This window comes from Tympanuchus pallidicinctus, unplaced genomic scaffold (genome assembly GCF_026119805.1).
Source record: "Tympanuchus pallidicinctus isolate F22 unplaced genomic scaffold, pur_lepc_1.0 scaffold8, whole genome shotgun sequence".
NCBI classification, from domain to species: domain Eukaryota; kingdom Metazoa; phylum Chordata; class Aves; order Galliformes; family Phasianidae; genus Tympanuchus; species Tympanuchus pallidicinctus.
Window position 1 is genome coordinate 51,961,057 of NW_026294802.1, and position 21,500 is coordinate 51,982,556.

Sequence of the window (21,500 nt, forward strand, 5' to 3'; positions counted from 1 at the left end):
AGTTTTAAACTGGAGGGAAACGTCTCCGTGGTAGCAGACATGGAGGTGCTCAGGTGTTAAGTGCAGCTGAGAGCAAGAACAGCTGCTGTGCTCATTACCACCCTCTGCACCCCCTGCAGCCCTCCCCAGCCCCCCACCAGGCGACTCTCCTTCCTCCAGGAATTGTACAGTGGAAGAAAGCGAGATCAGAAGTTCTACTGGTGCAACAGCAAATGTGCCACCTGGACCTGAGAGCCCCTGCAGAAGAAGGGAAGGGCTTCAAGTCAACAGGATGAAGCACCTGTGTTTGCTAGGGGAGATTCTTAATTGAACAGCTCTTCTCAACCATAAGAATCCGAGCTGTTTCAGAGGAGCAAGCAGCAGCTTGAAGCTGTGGGACCCACTGCAGCTCATGGAAAACTTGCCTTGCAGTGAACAGACCCCAAAGAAAGTATAGGTAAAAGGTGTCTGCTGAAGATTCAGCCACTGAATCTTTCCTTTGCCAGTCACCCTCACTAAAAGAAAGTCCAGACATAAAGCATCTGAAACAGCAGCAGCAGGTGGTCTGAGCTCTGATCCACAGTTATAAAAGGGAATGAGATCCTCAGCGGTGCCAGCAGATGGAGAAAACCAGTCATCCTGTACTGGGAACGCAGTGTCACAAAGGGGAGCTGTGCCAAGGGCTGCCTCCCTGCTGCAGGACAGACTGCTCCGAGAGGGCACGTGGGTCTGACGTGGCACAGCGACGTCATTTTAGATGTAGGACAGAGGCTCAGTGCTCAGCTGGGCTGACGCTGCTGAGAAACCACGGAAGGAACTGCTGGAATGCACAGAAGTAAAGGCAGAAGAAAGGAAGCACCGACTCACAGGTATGGGATGCAGGGAGGTTCCACATCAGCCAGGGCTGCCCGGTAGGCGCGGAAGGACGAGGAGCTGTCGATCAGAGTGCAGTACTCAGCCAGGCCCTGCAGAACACAAAGCCCCCAGTCACCCCTTTATCTTTGTAACCTCTCTCCCGGGGAGCTGACGCCACCCTGCAAACACCACCAGCTCAGTTTGCTCAGTTTGTGTTCTCACAGAACTTCACTGCCTTCAGCTCCACCAAAGGTTCGCTGCACAGGGAGGAAGCAGCTGCTCCCTCAGCCTGGGGCAGTGCTGGCACTCCTACAGCTGTCACAAAGCCCTGCAGCGCTGCAGGCTGCCAGCACTGTGCCATTACGCCCACTGAAGAGCATTCATCCACCACCCCTCCACCCTGTCATGCTGCTGAGCTGTTAAAACTCACCCTGCTGCTTCATATCACAACCACAGTTATCCTTTTTCCCCTACATATAAAAGCCTTGCGCTGTTCCTCACCTCTGAGGTTTGTTTCTGCCACTCCAGCCTTCGGATGGGTGCAGAATCCAGTGCAGAAAGAATGGCCAGATAGGAATTAAAATTATTCAGCTTTCGTAAGTGCTGTGAAGAGGGAAAATATACGAGTTACACAGAGATCTGTAATGCCTCAGAACATAAAACAGCTTTACCATCTGGCACGTCCCACTCTGCTGCTAAAGAACAGCATGGGTGATTCACAGCACTGAGCTGATACCTTCATAATCTTGATAAACTTCAGGAGCAGCCTCTCTCGGTCCTGGGCTTTCTCTTGCAGCATTATTATGGAACGGACCCTGGAAGAACAGAGAAGGATAAACTCACTTCAGCAGATCTCAGATTTCCTCTCATTTCATTTACAAAACTGACAACTATTAAGGATGGATCAACGACACTGAAAAGTTTCTGATATCTCCAACTCAAACTGAGCGAGGAATAATGCCAAGGATGAGAACAGTGATCATTCAGAGCGCATTCGTTTGCAAGGGGAACGTTTGTTGGAAGGGCTCAGTGGTACTGGGTAATTCCTCCATGTTACAGTGCCCTCCAGAACTCATCATGTTATTTCTCTTGAGCTCCACCAAACTTGTATATCTACTTCCTGGCCACAAATATACGTGTGATCCCACTTACAGGAACCCAAGGCAATATGCAATATGCAAGGAATACCCTGAGCTCTAAGACAGGGGAGGTTAGGCACAGCTCAGTGCCATGGGTGCTGTGAGCTCCTTACCAGTAGGACATGTTATTAAAGTGCTCTGTGAACTGCGTCAGGTTGGGGCTCTTCTCTTCATTTTGCTCTTTCGCCCAAAGCAAAACTTCTGGTATCTGCCCAGGAAGAAAAACAGAGGGGTGGCAGAACACCACACGTTATCATGGGATTTCTGCCTCAGGATTCCCAGCCACAGCCTGTGGCCGTGGTCTTTTGCTGACACAAGTTCAGCTGTCCTCTGCATTGTGCTGGGAATACCAGAGATTGCAGAGGGATGTGTGCAGGTCTCTGCCCTCCCCCCATCCTTGTCTTCGTACCTCGATTTTATAGAAGAGTTCAGCATCCAGGAGGGTCAGCTGCTCGGCTATTTCATGACTGTGGAAATCATGCAAGGTCCCCGGCCTGCGGGAAAGAAAGATGAAGAAGAAAGAATATGAAAATGTAACCTGCTTTCTTTCCTTTCTTCTAATTTGGACCGAGAAAAGCCTTGCGTCCAAACAAAAGGGATGCCCTGCTCCTGAGAAGGGACCAAGAAAATAGCCACATGTGTGCTTCCTCACCTGGCTGCCACCCCTCGGGCTGCAAGAGGTTTGATGGAGTTGGCATATCTCAGCATCTTCTTCTGATCCACTTTGTCCAGGATGTTTTTGCGCAGCACTCTGGCGAGGCTCAGCTCCCCGTTGCAGACCAGCCGGAACACCAGGTCCATCAGCAGCTTGAGAATCTCCTCTGTCAGCTCCACTAAGCTGAAAGATGGCAAAGCCAGGGCAGGCATCAGGACGACGGGTCCAGGACGCAGGTGTTGTTACAGACTGTGCAGCTCCCACCCCAAAACTACGAAGGCAACTCACCACAGCTCATCCACCACTCTCACCAGCACGAAGAAGGTGTTCTTACTGACTCGCTTCTTAAACGTATCTGGGAAGTGGCAAAACTTCTCATATGTTGGTTGCAAATTAAAGAATCAACCGCTAGAACAATTAACTGCTGCCCTGAGGAACATCAGAACGGATATTACTCCATCTTGATTAAAGCTGGTGTTGAGTTTCTAGGAGATGGAGGACACTGCTATGGCTCTAATTAACATGGCACTGAGCTGCCACCAGGGATGCAGCAGGGGTGTGAGGGGGTCCTTGTGCCTTGCAAAGCTGATGCTAGCAGGGCAGGTAGACCCTCAGACTACTGCCTCTAAGGTGGCATTTAACGAGCTGCACTCCTCTACTGCCATCTCCCTCACCAGACTGAGACATCTCTCAGGTCTCCTAACAGATCTCAGATGTCACCTCCACCTTCCTCTCTGCCCAAATGGGGAGTGGCAGTGAAGGAGACAGCAGAGGCTGAACACGTTTCCACCAGGTGCACAAATGGAGAGAGAAATAGCAAGCCAAATATCAAAGAGGGCCTGCAGGAGAGCCCCAGCCAATACTTCCACCGACAGCTGCTCCCCAAGGAGATTCTGCAGTGTCCTTGGCAGGACTGATCCCAGCAGGAGAGAGGGAGGCCGTCCCTGCTGCAGATGGCAGTGATGAGCTGTGGCTCGGGGCAGGGTGACATCAGGCTGCTTTTGTGGTGGGTGTGAGCAGGAGCAGAGCCCACCAGGCTCTGGGGGTGACAAGGACAGAGCCAAGGGAGGCACTGCGTGCAGGGTGCTCAGCCTGCTCTGCGCTGCCAGAAGCACTAACACTCACACTGCACGTGCAGCTCTGGCCTTGTTAGCAGATACAAGCTCAGAGCTGGAGGCTAAGAGGACATTATCTTCTGTGTTGCATTTCTTGTAATGAGAAGGAGAATAGGACTTGACAGTTTAGCCATCGCTGGTGTTAACCTACATCTGCCCAAGCAATTCTCTCAGCCCCTCTGAAGGACGGACACACGATCCCCATTCTACAGACCAGAATGGACAAACAAATGACAAGTTCCCCAGCTCTGTACAGAACATCTGAACTGCTCTTCTCTCCTGCCAGGGTCCCCAGGACACCACACTCAGGTCCAGCACTCTGCTTCCTACAGACCTGCCCTGTGGCATTTCCTATTTGTAGGCAGCAGAGATGAAGGAAGTGCTGCTCAGGGCACCTGCAGGGCGATCACAGCACAATGCTCTCAGCAGGTTTGTGACCAGCCAGCTCACCACCAGCTCCCTCCATGATGACTGCTCTGCTCTGCTCCCTGGGGCGAATTGCCATTCATGCAAAGGATATCTGTACTGCAGCTTCTTGATGAGCTCTTCAGGGGTAATAAATGTCCTGTATGTAGTCAGGAAGGCTTCACAGTACAGCACCAGATCTACAGAGAAAGACAAGGAAGCCTCAGTCAACCCTGCCTGCAGAAAACAAGGCTTCATGTACCATTGAATCCAGCCTCACAGGAAGAGGACACCGACACAGACACACTTTGACAAGGATGAGCCGTACAGGAAAGCTGTGCTGTTGTTTCTCACCAGCAGATGGACCCTTAGGCACAAGAGCAGGAGCTGCCCTGTCCCCTAGGCTGGCTCCCATTTGCAGTACTTCAATTTGCTTTCAAGCTTATGCGACCACCAAAGGGATTGGTGAAACACACCTGTTTGTGGGACAGGAACTGTAGTAACAGGTCAAATTCAAACGTGCTGAAAGCCCTGGGGATGCTTTAAAGAGAAGATCTGACAATGAGAGGTGGGTGCCTGCTCTGCCTTTACTGCTCAGCCAGCACAGAGCCCTGCAGAAGACAGTCACTTCCCTCCTGAACAGGAACACTCATATTTCAGTGTGATGGCTTGGTGCCGCAGCCTCTCTGCCCTTGCTGTATTCCAGGAAGTCTGCCTCAGGGCAGCGTAAATATCTGATTATTTTCAACCAAAGGAGTAAATTGCACAGCAAAAACTGACTCTGCCCCGTGTGTGACCCTGCCACGACACGAACGCTGCCACGTGATCAAAATGGAAGTTAATTAGGCCTGATATCAAACCAAGCTGTGCTGCAGTCAGCATCTGCAGTGGGATGGCACGCTGCCCTGCTGCCCCGCTGCAACCACTGGAGAGGCTCAGCAGCACCCACAGGGGAAGGCTCCTGCTGGGCCTGCCCAGGCTTGGCTGTGCACGTTCCACCAGGACAGGGAGCACCCCACACCCACAGCCACATGTCAGAACGTGAGCCCACTGTGCAGGGAAGGGTGGGAAAGCAGGGAACGGCGCGAGAGCCGTGCGTCGCTACCTGCAGTGCTCCTCTTGGCAGCAGCCTCACAGAGATGCTTCTTCCTCGCGCTCTGAAAGCAGAGCGTGCTGCTGGCTCTTGGCTAAAGCGATCAGATGTAAGCTGTAAAGCTGGAGGCTGGGTGGTCATGTCAGGGGTGAGCCCTAGGCTTGCTCCAGCTGTAATCCTGCACTCGCACGCGGCTGCGAGCACTTAACTGACCATGGATTTTGATCCCAAAGACCACAAGCCTCCTTTCATCCCTTATTCCATTTAGCTCTTTTAGAAAACTCAAATGGACAAGAAGCATCATGCAGCAGGGCGTGGAGTTGCATTTATTCTGGGTTCCCATCTGCCCAAAAGGCAACGTGAGGTAATACAGCTGGTCTGCTCTGGCACTCAAAGCTGCCAAGAAATTCATCTTTAAAGGAAAGCCTCTTAACTGTACCCCTCTGTGCTGTTTGGCTGATTGATTTACAAGCCCTGAATTCTTCTCATTGTAAGCTTAATTCATTAACCCTCTCAGTCACCCAAACACTGGGTTAGCATAGCACAAATTCCTCCGTGCTCCATTCAGATCAGCAGCTTGGCAGAGCATGCAAGGCTGAGCTGTGCGACTGCCCTGAGAAATGCACCGCTCCCCCTCTGCCCATCCTCTCCCCCTGTCCTGCTGTGCATTCAGAATCCTGCTCTGCTTTTTCCCCATTTCGAGAGGTTCTCCACAGCCTTCACCTCACTGCCTGCAGCCTCCACTGAGCTCCCCATTCAGGAACTGGTGGTTGAGCACACATCCCTTTGTCAAGCGGTGCCTTTAAACACAGTGGGGAAGTTCTTCCAATGTGATGCTTGTTCTGGAGAACAGCAAGAGTAAATCAGAGCTTCTCTATTCCAGTTTTGGCTTTCGTACATGGGGCATTTCCATTTAGATTTTTTTTTTAATGTACTTATCTAACCACAGGGCAATGAATTGCCTCCTTCTCTCTAGTATGCTCCTAACTTTGGTCCTCTGTGCCTGGATTTGATGCCTGACGTAAATAGGGAAATATATCTGCCAAGGGAAGGATTTTCCTGCTAGCTGAATGGTGCTGTAAGTAATTGGAAACACCTTATGCTACAGCATAAGAGCTGCCATTTAAAAACGCACATGAAAGATGTCTCCCCTTTGGCTATCAAACCTCTAAAATATGAGAGCTGAGTGGTTCAGAGGGTTAGAACATTTCGCCTTGCATCCCAGGAGATAAGGAGATCAATTCTGGTTAAAGGCCATCAGCACAAATGCATTTGGCAGATTCAAAATCACTCTCTGGAAATGCTGCAACGACTGTGTGTGTCACAGCTCTCAGAAAGGAGCTGCTCCACGTGGGTGGTGACTGGGGCAGGACTGAGAGTGGGGCTGCAACAAACAGAGCTAGGAGCTGCCACCCCTGGCTCCCTCCTCCACATCTCATTTCACATGCAGTAAATCCCCTCCCTGCCCTGGTCTAGGGGTAGTGGTACAGAGCTGGATGAGGCAGTGAGGAGGGGGTGGCAGCAGTGAGGAGGGGGTGGCAGCAGTGCCACCAGGCTGCCTGATGGCCACGGGTACAAAAGCCCCCATCACTTCTGCACTTTCAGAAGACAACATCTGCCCTCAGCAGGCCTGGAGACACCGTGGCAGCAGTTCCACTGGCTCCAGGGCCATGAGGAGTTAATTCCAGCCCTGCTGTTAAATGGAATGACCAGGCGCTTATCCAGCTTACCTCTGTTTCACCAAAGATAAGCACAATCCCCCCTGCAACTCAGGGGATGATTAATGCAGAGCTCTCCACCCTGGTCCAGCAGCAAGAGTCACATCGTAACTGCTCACACCACAGAGCTGCAGAAGCCCAGCAGCAAAAGCCCACATCAGGTCATACTCCCCAGCTTCGTTTCGGGGCATCCCCTGTACCTTTCCTGTCGGTCTCCGTTGCATGCACCAACAAAATATCTCCAGATCCTCCACGGACATCTGGCCCATCATCTCCCTGCAGTGAGAACAGAAGTGTTTTACACACAGCCCAAGCTCCGGTCTGGTTTACCATCTCTGGGGCTCAAACTCAGCACTGACTGGCAGAGCACACTCTGTTCCTGGCACTGTCTGCAGCTCAAGTTGGGGCACGATCTCAAAGCGCTGGGCTAATCCTGGAATCTGAGTCAAACATTTGGTGTCCCAGATGAGGATTTGGGTCGATTACCACTCAGGACCTCTGACTCCTTAAAACCAAGCTGTGAAGCACAGTGAAAGCTGAACCTTCTGGCCACAGAAGAATGAAGAGAAATATCCCAGACTCCCAAATGCTCCCAAAAGACCATTAACAGAACAGCAGCTCTGTGTGAACTGTCTCAAAGTGCAGGATCATGTACCACAGTGGCTGTGGGGTGAGAGGTCGTGCATTCAACTTGCATGCCCCTGGAACATCAAAAACCTAGCAAGTTAATTCCCTAATCTGGAACTATTTGGCTGGAGGTCACCTGAAGCAATCCAATAACCAGGAGCAGAAGAACAGCCCTGCTAACTCCTTGACCCCTGCCTCATTGCTTTGAGAACATCCCTCTTTTAGCTCCTGCTATTTGCAACTGAAAATATGCAGAACTGATCTATCAGTCAGCCAGTGGTTCCCACGCTGCAGGAAATGGGGTGCAGGAGCAGTACTCTATTGTTTAAAATATGCAGACCATAGAGGAAGAAAAAAGGAAGAAAAAAGTTAAGGGCTGATGCAGATCTGCTACTCCAAAACGATCAGCAATGACTGTTGTTTTTGTGTGTGTTTTTTTAAAGCTGATGGAAATATTCCTGCAGGTCAGACTGGAATCGTGCCTGGCTTCCCTTATCTAAACCTGTTATTTTAATATGCAAAACACTGGAAAAAAACCCACAGACTTGCAGCCATTGAGCAGCTATTTCTAAAATGTGAATTCAAGTGACTCTCTGGCAAGATACATAAAATACTACTTATGGAATCAGCAACAGCTTCTCATTCTCTCTCTCAGCTGCCCAAAGAACACTTCTAAAGTGTCAGTAAATGACAAGTTCTATTGTTCAGAATAGCCCCTGATAAATCTGAAAGCTTCAAAAGCTTGTGTATTCCCTCAAGCTGCATGAAAAAACAGCTTGGTTGAAGAGCACAGTAAGCAACGGTGTCTGGGAATGCACCCAAGCCAGAAACAAAGTCATTTCTTACATTGGCTTCTCCACCAGCAACGCAATGTCCTGTTTGGGAAACATGCTAACCATGCCTTCAGAAAATCAGCTCTCAGTAGAATATAAACCAAAGAACATGAACAACACCCCGAAGGAGCCCACCTCTTGCTTCAGTGTTAACCTAGCCATAATTTCACTGTGGTCGATAAGGGAGAGCTCATCCACCTCTTCCTCCAGCTGTGATGATTCCAAAGCATCTGGTGACTGCTGCTGCCTGTAAAAGACAGGCAAACAACCATCAGTGTCGTCGTCCATCTGATGACCGAGGTGCTGAGTCCACCTGAGCTCTCAGTGAACAGATCCTCACTAAGTAGCAGTTAGCACACAGAAGGCCTGGAGGTAAAGCTTTTGCAAACAAGCCTGCAGGTCTAGCAGTAATTCTGTTACTTTGTGCACCACTTGTAAAACAAACCAACCTTTAGGACCTGCCTGGATTTCTGGCACAAAGGATTTTACCATGCCCTGCATGAATACACACACTTTCACATCTCCTTAATTCACCAGATTATTAGTGCACACAAATCTAAGCCCTCCCTCAAATGTACAGAGACTAAACATGCTCCAAATGCTGCTACTATGGGCTGTGAACTCACCAAAAAAAAATATATATATATACATACATATACTCTTTCTGCAGGAAGATCTGGCATCCTGACCACTTTTTTGGTGCACATTACTCCACAGACAGGTGCTCTTGCACCTGGGCACTTTCTCGATGCCTGCATTCATAAGAAAATGAAAAAAGTGCACATCCCTTACAGCTTTCCCCAGGCACAGGTCAGAATTTGGTGCAACGATCTGCACTGAGCTTTGCAGAGCACTGCTGTATTGCCTCCTTCACTGCAGGGATTAAAACCCTCAAACCAACTGCAGAAAATAGGAGGAGGGAAGTTGACTGTCACACACAGAACAATGCTGTTCTCTATTTTTGCCTCAGAAATGCAATTGAAGAGCAATCTTGAGCAGCAGGGAAGCACTCACTCCACTCCTACTGAAGCCCATCTGTTACAGCCTGCACCTCTTCATTTACATAGGCAAATGATAGCTAAGAGCATTAGAAGGGATATAAAGACTCCTGCTCTGGGGCCTCTGCCAGCCTTTAACTAGCAGGGTTAGGAAGGAAGAAATTCCCTTCTTGAAGACTATTTCCCAGCAGTGACACAGACTTTTTTCACGTTTCCCTGGAAGCAGGAGGGAGCAGCCAGTGTCTCTGACAGGACTGCCAATTAGATGGCCTTGCAATGACAAACACAGGCTGCATTAACCCCTACTGGCTTGCTGAGTTAACTAATGACATCTTGCCTTGATCCTCCTTCTGCAGTAGGATCCCACTGCTCTGCCACTGTGCAAAAAAACCCAACTGAATAGGCTTAAAACCTGAAGGGCTGGGGGCAGAAGAGGCAGCCACAATGAGCCCTAGCAGAGGAAAGGGAGAGAGGAACATTGCTGGTGCTCTGCACACCTCCAAGCAGGGAAGCAGCTGTAACAGGGGAGCCAGGCTCACCTCTCAGCACCATCTTTGCCTTCCTTCCCCATGGCACTGCTGTTTGAAGTGGAGTCTTTGGAATGGCCGTCTTTGACAGAGGGAGATTCCTGCAAAGAGAAGGAAGTTTTTCATTTTTGTCCTGGATCCTGCACCACAGCCAAGCCTGCATTTACAGTCTTACTGCCTCTAAACGGCTCTTTGCTGTAAATTCCTTCAGAGCAGTTAAAGATTGATGCAAGTTAATGCCAAATGCCAGGAAAACACAGAAGTTAATTAGATAGGAAATTTGGGACCATCTCTGGAGACTAGTGCAATTAGTATTGTTTGCCTTTAACGTTGTGAAATGATGCTGAAAGTTACAACACAAGTCAGCTGTTGTCTTGAATTTTAACTCTCTCATTGCTTTTTTTTTTCCAGCCCTTACTGTTGAAATACACTTGCCTTCTGCTTTAATCAGAATGGACACAGCCAGCTCCAAGCTCTCCAGTTTCAGTTCCCCTCTCAGTTACAGCCCCCAAAAGACCAGACTGCCTTGGGGAGGGGGGGATGCAAAGTGCCTTTCCTACTCCCTTCTCCTCCATCAGAAGAGCTCACACAATGATGGAACGCTTCCACTTCACAATTCATGGCTGTGGAAATGAGGCTAATGCAAACAAGCAGAACCACCCGAACACAGCATGGAACAGCAGGTGGACAGCTCGGAGAAAATAGAGTTGCAGCACTTTAAATTAGCCGTTTATTAAAGAGAGAAACAGCCACGAATGGCAAATGGGGATATTAATCTAACAGTGCTGGAGTTCAGAATTATTGAACGTCATGCAAAGCGAACCTTGGACATTCCATCTACTGAACTGACAGGACTGAAAGCACCTCTAAACCTGCCCAGCTTTGGTGGGGAAGGTGCACCGGGGAGCTGAGATTTGTCAGCGCCTGTGGAATTTCTCCAGGCTGCATCTATCTGTAAAGTCCTTTGCTTCCAAGTTAAGAATCAGTTAGTGATTGCCCAGAGGGCTGGGGCTGTCCTCATGAAGGGGAATGATGGGAGCACTGTCTCCTGGGATATTTAATGCCAGCAGGGATAAAGGTTTTGGAAACATCCTGCAGATGGGCTGCTCTAGGTGAGGGTTGGCAAAGGGAGCAGCACAGAGCTCAGAGTGACACAGCAGGAAGGTGGCACCTCCCTGCCATGGGATATGTCCCATCTCAAGGCAACAGCTCAGACAGGAGGCTGGAGGGAAGGAAGAAGCAGTGCGTGGTTACGGTGCTGTTGATCGATCATTTCGTACCCAAGTGGGGAAGGAAAAATAAGAATTAAAAAAGGGGAGCACAAGGCTTTATTTATTGAAATAGGAAAGCCAAAGCGATTATAAGAGTAAACACAGACAGAAGACCGTGCTGGTCAGAGTGCAGCTCTCCAAAAGGGAACCTTACGCAAGCAGCTCCAAACAAACAGCAAAGCACAAATGGGCCACAGAGGAAGGCAAAGCCATCCCTCCATCCTGCCGGGACTCTCAGCATCAGAACAGGAGGCCACTGAAGCCTGCAAGCCAGGAGAGGGCAAGCGAAGGGACCACCAGCAAGGGGACCGGGCACCCCGGGGTGTGCAGGGGCCGGGCCACAGTGTGAGCTCAGCATGCACCAGGCAGCCCCTTCCCAGAGCGTGGCCTCTCCCGGTTACTTACTCCTCCAGCATGAGGGAGTTCCCCGTTGCTCTGGCCAGAGGAATACAGATTGACGTATTCACCCTCACCAGCCTCCTCACTGGCGTTGTCACTCTAGGGGAGACAGGATGAAAGGAAATACGTGACGGTGCCCCTGGGCAGCGTTGGCTGGTAGCAAGCACTTGCGCCCTGCGGTGCCATCACCGAGGTGGCAGCCCGTCCTCCAGCTGCACGTTCCCAGAGGTGACCAGACCGGAGTTCTCAAGGACTGTCCTGAAGGCCCTGAGCTGCAGCAGGACAGCAGCAGGCACTGCGTAGCGAGAGCTGCTATGGGAGCCGTGCAGGTGCACAGTGCACATGAGGACATCCAGCGTGCAGCTGTTAAGCGTTCAGAGCCTGAGCACAAGCGCCATTGTGCCGCTGCCAGCCCTGAGCAGCCAGGCTGAGCCAGACTTGAGGGCTGCTGGGTGCTTACAAGGACTCAAAACAACAAAGATGCAACAGCAAGGTCAGGTCTAAAAGGTGAAAAAGTGATTTCTGTGGTGTACGTCCCTCTTCTCAGTACTGTGAAGAGGCAGAGTTGAGGTTCTGATCCCATCAACCACACAGATGAGAAATCGCCTTGTAAATGAGGTGCTTAAAGAAGTACCCTGCCTACTGGCCTGCTAAACCAACCAGGGACCTTGAACTGAGGAATCAGCTTTCAGCCCAACTCCAGCACTGCGTTACACTTTGCACTGAGTGCCAGCAGTGCTGGCAGCTGGGGACAGCAGAAGCCCACAGAAAGTAGTGGCTTATGTAAGGAGAGTGCGGAGCTGAGCTAAGTCACTGCTCCTGGGGCTCACCAGGGACTCAGGGAGCAGAGATGCAGCTCCTGCAGGATGTGAAGCACTGCTGGGAGCCAACCTCGCCAAGCACTCCTTTACATTCCTCTGATTTGTATCACAATTGCAGGAAGCTATAGCAACTTCTCTTCCTCTCCCCTTCACCAGCATTTGACATTTTATGTTTCCAACCTCTCAAACCTGTGGGGTTGCTCAGATTTACAGCCATCGTTTTTGTACAGAAAACTCTCTCTGCATTCACACGCAAGTTTGGAAACCAAATCACAAGTATTAACACAAGTGACATTCCTTTAAAACAAAAACAAGCCCGGCCTTGCGTTAAGGTGCACACGATCACCTCTTTGGATAGTCTCACCGAAGGCGTCTGCAGAGAATCAGTGAGAGAGGTTTCAGAAGGAAGGCAGACAGGAGCACTCCCGTTAAAGCTGCTCTCCTGCGAAGAGGAGTTTGGCACATCCCCAGTGCTGGGAGACGGGCTGGCCGTGGCTGGCACTGCGAGGTCAGAGCTCGGAGACGGGTGGACGGGCGGAAAGGGTGCGGTGGAGCAGGAGGAGGAGGTAGAAGACAGGAAAGGAGGTACGGAGACTTGGTTGTGAGGCACAAAGTCCTGCGAGTAGGACCTAAACACAGACTTGTACTACGGGACGCAGAGATGCACAACACAAAAACAAAGAAGATGGGAAAAGGAAGGAGACAGACAAGAGAAAAAGTGATTAGATCAGCGGCAGCTTAGCAGTGACAGCACAAGGTAATGCTAACAAAGGCACCTCTGTGCCCACAGGCAGCCCTGAACAGAGGCAACCTTATTTTCTCCTCCACGTGTTAGAGCAGGAATTGTTACCTGGGCGGGCAAGTTTGATGGTGAGGTGAGCCCTTCCACAAACAGCAGCCCAGGGCAGGATGGATGGTGGCAATGGGGTGCTCAGCACGGAGGGACACCGGGTGCTGCAGCAGTGAGCAGCAGAGCACACCTGGACAGCACCAGACTGGCTGAAGGGATGCGAAGGTATACAGAAACCACGGCTGTGAGTGTGCTGGAAGCATCTCAGCAGGGAAAAGCACTCTGAGGGCTTTCTGCTTTGCTGGGATTTTCCACTGGATCCCAATTTAAGATGCCGTTTGCTCCAGCCCTGTAATTTAACAGCTACTGTGTCAAGACCGCTCCAGAATACACAGTTCACAGTGAGGGGTGACTGGATTGTGCCTTCAGAGCAACGCTGAAGGATAAAGGAGATTACAGCAGTAGATGCTTTCACTCCTTTCCATCTGAGAAATACTGGGAGTAAAAATGATAATTGCCCTCAGGAGCCCTGAATTCCTTATCAAACCAATCCTTTAATGCAGTGCCTCCAAGAGTCAGCTGAAGAGATGAAAGGAGATCATCTACATAAAGCTTCATTTCACCATCTCTCCTAATCATCAGATTACTGTTCTGATAATATTAAGCAGGGTGCAGTGGGAGTATGCTGCGCCAAGAAAAACACGAGCAATCCTCTGCCTTTTAACATCTGGTGCTGGTAAGATGTGCCATCAGGGGGACTACAAAACAAGAACAGAACACAGCTGACACCCACCAGAAAAATAAATAATGAAAAGACAACAATGCTAAACCTGCTGGAGGAGAGTTTATCTTACAGCTTGTAGAGCTCGGTCACTAGTGAGATCTGAATTGTAGCCCTGTGGACTAAGGAATAACCGTGTCATCCCAAACCCAGGCTGAAATACAGCTGTGGAGCTGTGGTGGTTGCTTGGAGCAATATCACAGAATCAGAGAATCACAGAATGGCCTGAGTTGAAAAGGACCACAATGCTCATCCAGTTCCAACCCCCCTGCTATGTGCACAATCGCCAACCAGCAGCCCAGGCTGCCCAGAGCCACATCCAGCCTGGCCTTGAATGCCTGCAGGGATGGGGCATCCACAGCCTCCTTGGGCAGCCTGTTCCAGTGCCTCACCACCCTCTGAGTGAAAAACCTCTTGCACTACACAGCTCCCAAGCAGCTCAGCTTGCTGAGAAGTGACAGAGTAAAGGAAGAAAGGGAAACAAAAGGATGAATTGGAAAATTCAGGAGAAATGAATTAAATTGATAAGAACCAAAGCTCAGTCCATCACCTGCACCCTGCAGCAACACCCAGCTTGGAGGTGGTATTTTTCTCCCTTCTCTACAATATATAAGCTTAAAAATCTGAACTGAGAATCGCCTCAGGCTCCTAGCCTGGGAACAGAAGTTTCTCCACTACAAGCAGGAAAGGAAACAAAGGTCAGAGGCCAGACTTTACCTTCTACCAGCTCAATCCTCCAGCTCCCCTCCGTCGTGCTGCAGCTCTGGCAGCGCTCCCTGTGCACCCAATGCAACTCACAGCCATAATACAGAGGAGCAGAGGGAGATGCTTTGGAAAGAGAGCTTAAAAGACTACTGAAGAATAATCAAAATGCAAATCCCTACCACATGCCTGTGGCTAAAAGGAGACGGGTGCTAGGGCAGGCTCCTCTCTCTTCCTGCCCATTTCTTCATGGCTGAGTAGCCCTGGCTCCAGGGACATCGTCTGCTTTTGGAGCTGCCTCAGTAACAATGACAAGTCTAATCTCTGTATTTACTTTCTGCCTGGATAAATGCTCTACATTTATTCATTTTCACTTGCATGGCACAAAACACTAAATCCCTGGTAAGACTCTGGGCTCATGACATCATCTTGGCTCAGCAGATTCATTATGCCTGCCCTGTCTCCCTGGTATTTCATGATCTCACTGGCGCTAACATGCCAACTAATGCCCCAAGTCCCAGGCTCACCCCTCAGAAAAAGAACAGGAGCAAAGTGGATGGAGCACGTGCATCTCCCACCAACACACTGCAATGGCTCTCGAGAACTTGCTCAGCAATCTGCTGCCCCAGCGATGAGACCCAGTGTGACCCACAAACAATCATTAAATGATGCAGGCATGCTCTCAGCTCGCTGCTAAACGAAGGGAACAGCACAGAAAAGCCTTCGGTGTGCTGGCATTGATTAGCCAAGCTGTTCTCAACTTCCAGTCTCTCAGTACTGTTTGCATGTCGCAGAAAGCAGCCAGGAAGACCCCTCCTTCCTCCTGCTCAAGCAGCCCAGGAATTCCAGCTATGCAGCCATGCTGGGACAAGAGCCAAGAATGCAGCATACTTTGAAAGTGGAAAAACACCCTGCGGTGGAGATGAGGTCCATATGGCACCATTCCTGCTGTGCCCACCCAGCCCAGCCCAGCCAGCAGCTGCAGCAGGAATTGCTGCCATGGGGTCTGGGAGGTGCACCGCCCTGAGAAGCCCTATCATCCCATAAAAGCCAGGCTTATTTTGGGAGGGGAGAGTCCATTCAAGACAACTGTTGGAATGAAACCAGTCCTCTGCCCTCCACAAAATCAGAGGCAACAGTTTATCTTAGAAGCAAATCAGTGCTTGTTTTTTCTCTGTTTTTTTGCAGGGTCAGCAAGGCCTCAGCTATGGCTGCACGACCTCCAACTCCATGACTTTGCTTTCAGCGAAGAACTTCAAAATAGTCTTTGAGAAGCTAGAAAGCAACCAGACCCCTTGAGAAAAGACATTTTCCTCTTTCCAACTGCTGTTAAGTCTCCCGTCATGAGGGATTCTGACCTGCGACAGCAAATGGCCAGCACAGGGAAGAAGAGAGAGCAGGGAGAGATCCCTCCCCTCTCCCCACTGAAGCAGATTTAGATAAAGCTCCATCACTTGGGAAGCATTTCCACAAGGAGCGCTCTGAGTTCAGAGCAATCTCCTGGGAGCAGCAGGAAGGCAGCCTGTCCAGACCTGACAGTTTACATGCACTGAAAGCAGCGTGGCACACACAGCCCTTCCAGAGATGGCATCTTTCAACATCTTCAATTTGCTGCCTTTGATTGTTTGTTTCAGAACAGCCTTCCATCATTAAGAGGGGCGTTACAGGATGCCCCAAAGGTCAATGACGTTAGGAACGTTTATTTGGGTTAGATGGCAGGAGATAAACACTCTAACAGAAACCTTACTCAACATCCACTCGGCACTGGGATCAGGGAGAAAGGGTGTTCATAGGCAGCTGCTGATTGTAACAGCAATCTGCATCCTAAATTCAGAGCTGAACTCAATCAAACGGTTGTCAGAGCATCTGAAGCACCAGCAGCCACAGTTCTTACCTTTTAAGCAGAGCCTTCTCTGTCACCCCACTGACTTCTGCCAAATTAACTGCGATCCTGCCAGACACTCCCAGATCAGATAGAGCACCCGACTCCCAAAACAAGAAGCTATCAGAGGAAGAGATCAACCTTTTAGGTTTCCTCTGCTAATGCTATTAAGAGAGACGTGGGCAGCGCGCCAGAACTGAGTGCCCAAATTCTAACAGGAGAGAACTATGTGCACAAATACTGGGCACTGTATAAAGCTACACCCTAAGAATATAATTACACAGACAACCATTGGAAAACACTTCCTATCTCATGACACAATTCTGGGCTTCCAGGTACTTTTGCTAATGAGGAAGGAAGTGCTCCTACAATGAATGGGTGGAAACACAAGCTGCCAAAAGAACGGCTTCAAGCGCTGCCACAGGAAAGGCAGCAACTCCTCCTGCTTGAATGCTTCTCAGCACAGCCTCTGACCTGGTCACACGGCTGATCTTGCTATTTTTAAAGAATGGTCAGCACAGCAGATGGATGGATGAGGTTTTCTGTTCCCTTGGGAAAGGCTCTCCTGGCTTCTGTATGAGAAAATACAAAATCCAAATTTCTAATTAACTGGAATGCAGTGAAAATGGGTGGGGGGAATGAAAACATTGGCAAAACTTGCTGATCGTGCTATCGTGCATCTCTCCTGAAACTATCAGAACTCAATCTGATCACAACTACAGCTTCAGCTCCTGTTTACCTTGTAAGCAATACCACCATATCTAGCAGTCAGATCTTGCAAAGGCAGAGCATGGAGATGAAGGCAAGGCTCCTAAAAAGCCATACAGAAACTGTGATATATGGCCTAGTCCCCCCAGGGGACTGCTTCCACAGGCCTCCACAGGGACAGGTAGTGTAAAATAAACATAAACCACAGGGGGAAGTGACTTTCACAAGCAGGATTAGGTGATGTCAGCACACAACAGCACTATTATCCCACATCAACCTGCAGTGGGAACAAACAGAAATGCAGGAGGAAAACGAAACAGGAAAGGCAAAACAATGCTTAACGCTCAAGAGCTGGTTACATGGATGCAAAGCTTGTTTTCTCCTTCTCTTTACTCCAAACTAAGGAGCCAAATCCTGCTTGGGACAGAAAGGAATAAACATACTGTGTTCTCATGGTCCTGATTTCATAATGGCTCCCACCATCAAACCAATAAATGAGCCAAAATAACTCAGCTCCTGGTGAAGACTGGAGCTTCAGTCTGGGCAGCAAATGGAACGGAGCTACAAACAGAAGCAAGGCAGGGAAAACACGCAGAGCACATGTCTGAATGGCGAGCATCTTTAAGCACTTATCTGACCCACCTCTTCTTGAGCAGGCTTTAATGCACACACAAAGAAGAAAAGCAGTTGCTGTGAATTTTCTGTGCATTTTCTCAATCTGATGAAGATATGCGGGAACAAGTAAAAGCAGAAGTGTTGAATTAAGAGTTTTCATAAGGAAATCACTTGCACCTTCTGTTGGAACTGGGTGGCCAATTCGGCTCCCCAGAAGTTTACTGGAAATGGTTCTTAATATAAAGGAAAACAAAAGACAAAACAGCATTTTGAGAAAGGTAAGATGTTTCTCCACAGTGGAAATACAGCCAGTTTTCCACTGGTGGTGGTTTCATGCTTCAGATGAACAAGTACACCCCTTGTTTCAGCAAAGAAAACTTCCTTGCTGTAAGTGAATGAAAGCCTTTCTGCAGTCTTTGGTGGAAAACGTGGAGAGATAGCAAAATATCTCAGTTCCTGACTGATTTTTTCTGTCAGTGCAGTTCCCTGCTGCCAGGAAGCCAGGAGATTTGATTCCTGCCTCTGGGACATCTGCCCAGCCACCTCCAGTCAACAGCACAAGGAGCTGAGAAGGGAGGGAGGTGATCTGCTGTAGAGAAACTACTGCAGACAGTTACCAAGGTGGATGCTTCCCTGCTGCACCTCTTTCCCCACTGTCCAACAAAATAAAGTTGCTTTCAGAAGAGGTGGGAAGGTGGAAATCCCTACAATGCTCCTGGTACAACCCAGTTGTCCCAGCAATGCAAGATTTGATGGTGTAACAGTGGGGAAGACGATGCTGGATGTCCTTACAGTAGCAGCCCATGCTATGAATGTGAGCCTTGCTGCCACAGAAGCCAGATGTGAATCAGAGCTGACGAATGCCGGACCCAACCTGGCAAACCGACAGGGTCTGATCCAGTCGCTCAGGACCTGCCTCAATCCAATACAAGCTATTACCTGTGAGACAGTTTCCCACAACGAAGGGAAAAGAATGATCAGTGGGCAGACAGAACAGTGGTGGCTCCTGGACTGCAGCAGTGGCTGCAGCTCTGATGGGAGAGAAAAACAAGTCAGGATTCTGGAAAATAAATTCATAAATTACAAATTAAAGGTAAAGAACCCTGTCTGAAAACGATGGTTTTAAGCCCTGTGAAGCAACAGAAAGGAGCTAGCCCTTTGTGCACAGGCACAGGGGGCTAACATGCAAACCCTGCCATAGGCTCAAGCCTTCCTGCTGCCTTCACGTGAACAGACTGACACAGATCTAGTGGGCTGCCCCTGCTGTCCATCTCCACTGATGATCTGGGTATGCAGGAAGGCAGATCCTGATCTGGCTGTTAGGGAAAGATGTGCTCTGGCACCACCCCCACTGCTGGGAGCAGTGGATAGCTGATGCTCAGCTCTTACCACATCCACTGCTCACCATCAGCACTCACTCGAGAGTGGGGAAAATGAAGACATGAGAATGACAGGAGTGCAGTGCAGATCACAGCAGCCTTTGCATGAAACAATCATTACAGGCAATGCCCAGGAGCAGAATGCAGGAAGGGTTCTGGTCCGGCTGAGTGCAGAACGCAGGGTGTCACCCTGGGAGGGATCCAAGCCTTAACAGCTGTTTCACATTGCTGTCTCATTAGGGATGGGGAAAACGGGATAAACCACGGTTATAGTATTACATGGGTCAGCTATGAAATATGTAAGGACATTGGTATTTTGCAGCTCACAGACAAAGAGATGCTGTCAAGTGAAAATAGCATTTCTGCCTGTCACGACCACGAGACTACCATTATTTGAAGGCATTAATTAACTAAGTCATCATTTTTAATTCAGTTTACTTTCTTTGTGCACCTGACAGCACTGCCCAACTCATACTTCAACCATTCATCTTGCCTTCACCAAATCCTTGCAGAAGTGAGTAAGGATTTTCTAACGTGATTGTAGCATTTCATCAAATAATATATTCAGAATAACGTAGTCTGAATCAAGATCAGAACAGTTCAGAATGGTTAAGTATGCAGTAACCACTTAAATCAGGACACTTCTAAAAGTGGAAGTGCCCAGGTATTTTTAGAACGTTACAGTATCATATTTATAGCCTCTCAATTAAAACAAAACCAGTGACACGCTTTTATCTGGATTACAGTTCTGTGTAACGGAGAACTGCACAGTTAAGAACTTTTGCCTTAGTTCAAATCTTAGAACTGTTTTTTCCACACACTCATGCAAGCACCATCCTTCACCTTCCCAACACCTCAGCTTCCCTGCTCCCAAGGTTATGCCACACTGCTCCCCCTCACACCAAAGGAAGCCAGCAGCTTTCATTCACTGCATGTGAATTAACACACTCGTCCCTGAATACTTCCTTCTTCAGGCCCAGCACTCAGCTTCACTGTCATTTTTAGAGAATGAGTAAATGTTGAAATGCAGTGACGGAGTGGGAGGATAGTTTTCAAATATTCAGTATTAAACTAAAGCACTTCTGAGTTTTCCCTGCTCTTGCCTGATAACATCTTCTCCAAAATCAGTGTAATTTACAAAACATCCACGTTGCTGTTAAAAAAGTCTGTTCTCAGCTATCATTATGCAGGCAATCAGAACACAACCAGACAGTTCTACATGCAAACACTTCCCACACTGTTGAGCCACTGGAATTCCATGGTTAGATTTAATTTCATTACATTAACACTCTGTTGTTGCTACCATTTAATTTAAGCAGCTGATCATACATTTAGGCAGCGCTGTAAGATTATTCTTATTTCAATTTACATAATTTTCAGCTCCTCCTGTGGTTCTGACTGCTCATCAGTGCAACTCAGAGATCTGAGCTTGTTTGGGACCACGGAGATGCAAAGAGATGCAGACAAGCAAATATGACATGAATGATGTGTCAGAGGCCATTTTCTAGGAAAAAAAAATTAAGGAGCCATATCCACTGTTCCATGCATTTGGCTAAATGCATCTATTTCAAGGATGGCATCTCGTTATTCCTCCGAAGGCCAGGCTCACACAGCAGTACTTAATAGGCGCATTCGCATGGCTGGCGTTATGCAGCAGAACAAAAAGGCTGTGCAGTGCCACCGGCAGCCTGGGGGTGAGCAGGTCAAAGCAGAGTGCCTGAGCACCCAGGCCAGATCTCCTCCCAGCCCCAACACAGACACAAAAACCACATTTTCCCTGTATTTCAGTTAGCAAGATTTGCACCCCGCTTTCATCACCTGCCTTACAACAGTCGAGTTCAACCCTCCCTCCCCCACCGTAGAACCTCACCCAGAACTGGCAGCATTAGCACAGGGCTTGCAGATGAGCATTTCATCACCAGCACAAACACACACACAGGTTACAGAAGCACGGAGAGCAACTCACCGAATGCACAGGAAAGGAGCTGTGCCGGTTGAGAAAGGAGTTAGAGACTGACATAGTGAGGCCCTGAGCGGCACCGGTGTCCTCGGGGGTGAAGGGCACTTTAGTTTGCTGGACACAGTAGGAGACAGAAGGGAAAGAAGAGGCAGCATAGGAGGCCTGCTGAACAGAGGGGGAGAAAGCAAGAGACAGGAGAAACAAAGAAAGAAAGCACAGAAAAGGCTATGAATAAAGGGTAAGAAACG

At 49.2% G+C, this 21,500-nt stretch overlaps 1 protein-coding gene across 10 annotated transcripts in view; it reads right to left on the reverse strand.

The window, feature by feature from the left end:
• The window catches only part of RAPGEF1 (Rap guanine nucleotide exchange factor 1), a 76,473-nt gene that overhangs the window by 3,293 nt on the left and 51,680 nt on the right, over nucleotides 1–21,500 (reverse strand). For 5 of the 10 annotated variants that reach the window (XM_052669348.1, XM_052669349.1, XM_052669347.1 and 2 more), the window contains 14 exons: nucleotides 21,259–21,417; nucleotides 12,800–13,081; nucleotides 11,621–11,713; nucleotides 9,957–10,045; nucleotides 8,555–8,666; nucleotides 7,160–7,235; nucleotides 4,260–4,348; nucleotides 2,917–3,005; nucleotides 2,626–2,811; nucleotides 2,383–2,467; nucleotides 2,087–2,181; nucleotides 1,571–1,649; nucleotides 1,336–1,437; nucleotides 847–944 (listed from right to left, as the gene is read on the reverse strand). In XM_052669348.1, the coding sequence (XP_052525308.1) occupies nucleotides 847–944; nucleotides 1,336–1,437; nucleotides 1,571–1,649; nucleotides 2,087–2,181; nucleotides 2,383–2,467; nucleotides 2,626–2,811; nucleotides 2,917–3,005; nucleotides 4,260–4,348; nucleotides 7,160–7,235; nucleotides 8,555–8,666; nucleotides 9,957–10,045; nucleotides 11,621–11,713; nucleotides 12,800–13,081; nucleotides 21,259–21,417 (1,634 nt within the window). The remainder of the gene's footprint in view (nucleotides 1–846; nucleotides 945–1,335; nucleotides 1,438–1,570; nucleotides 1,650–2,086; nucleotides 2,182–2,382; nucleotides 2,468–2,625; nucleotides 2,812–2,916; nucleotides 3,006–4,259; nucleotides 4,349–7,159; nucleotides 7,236–8,554; nucleotides 8,667–9,956; nucleotides 10,046–11,620; nucleotides 11,714–12,799; nucleotides 13,082–21,258; nucleotides 21,418–21,500) is intronic. The other 5 variants (XM_052669352.1, XM_052669356.1, XM_052669354.1 and 2 more) reach the window with 5 other exon arrangements.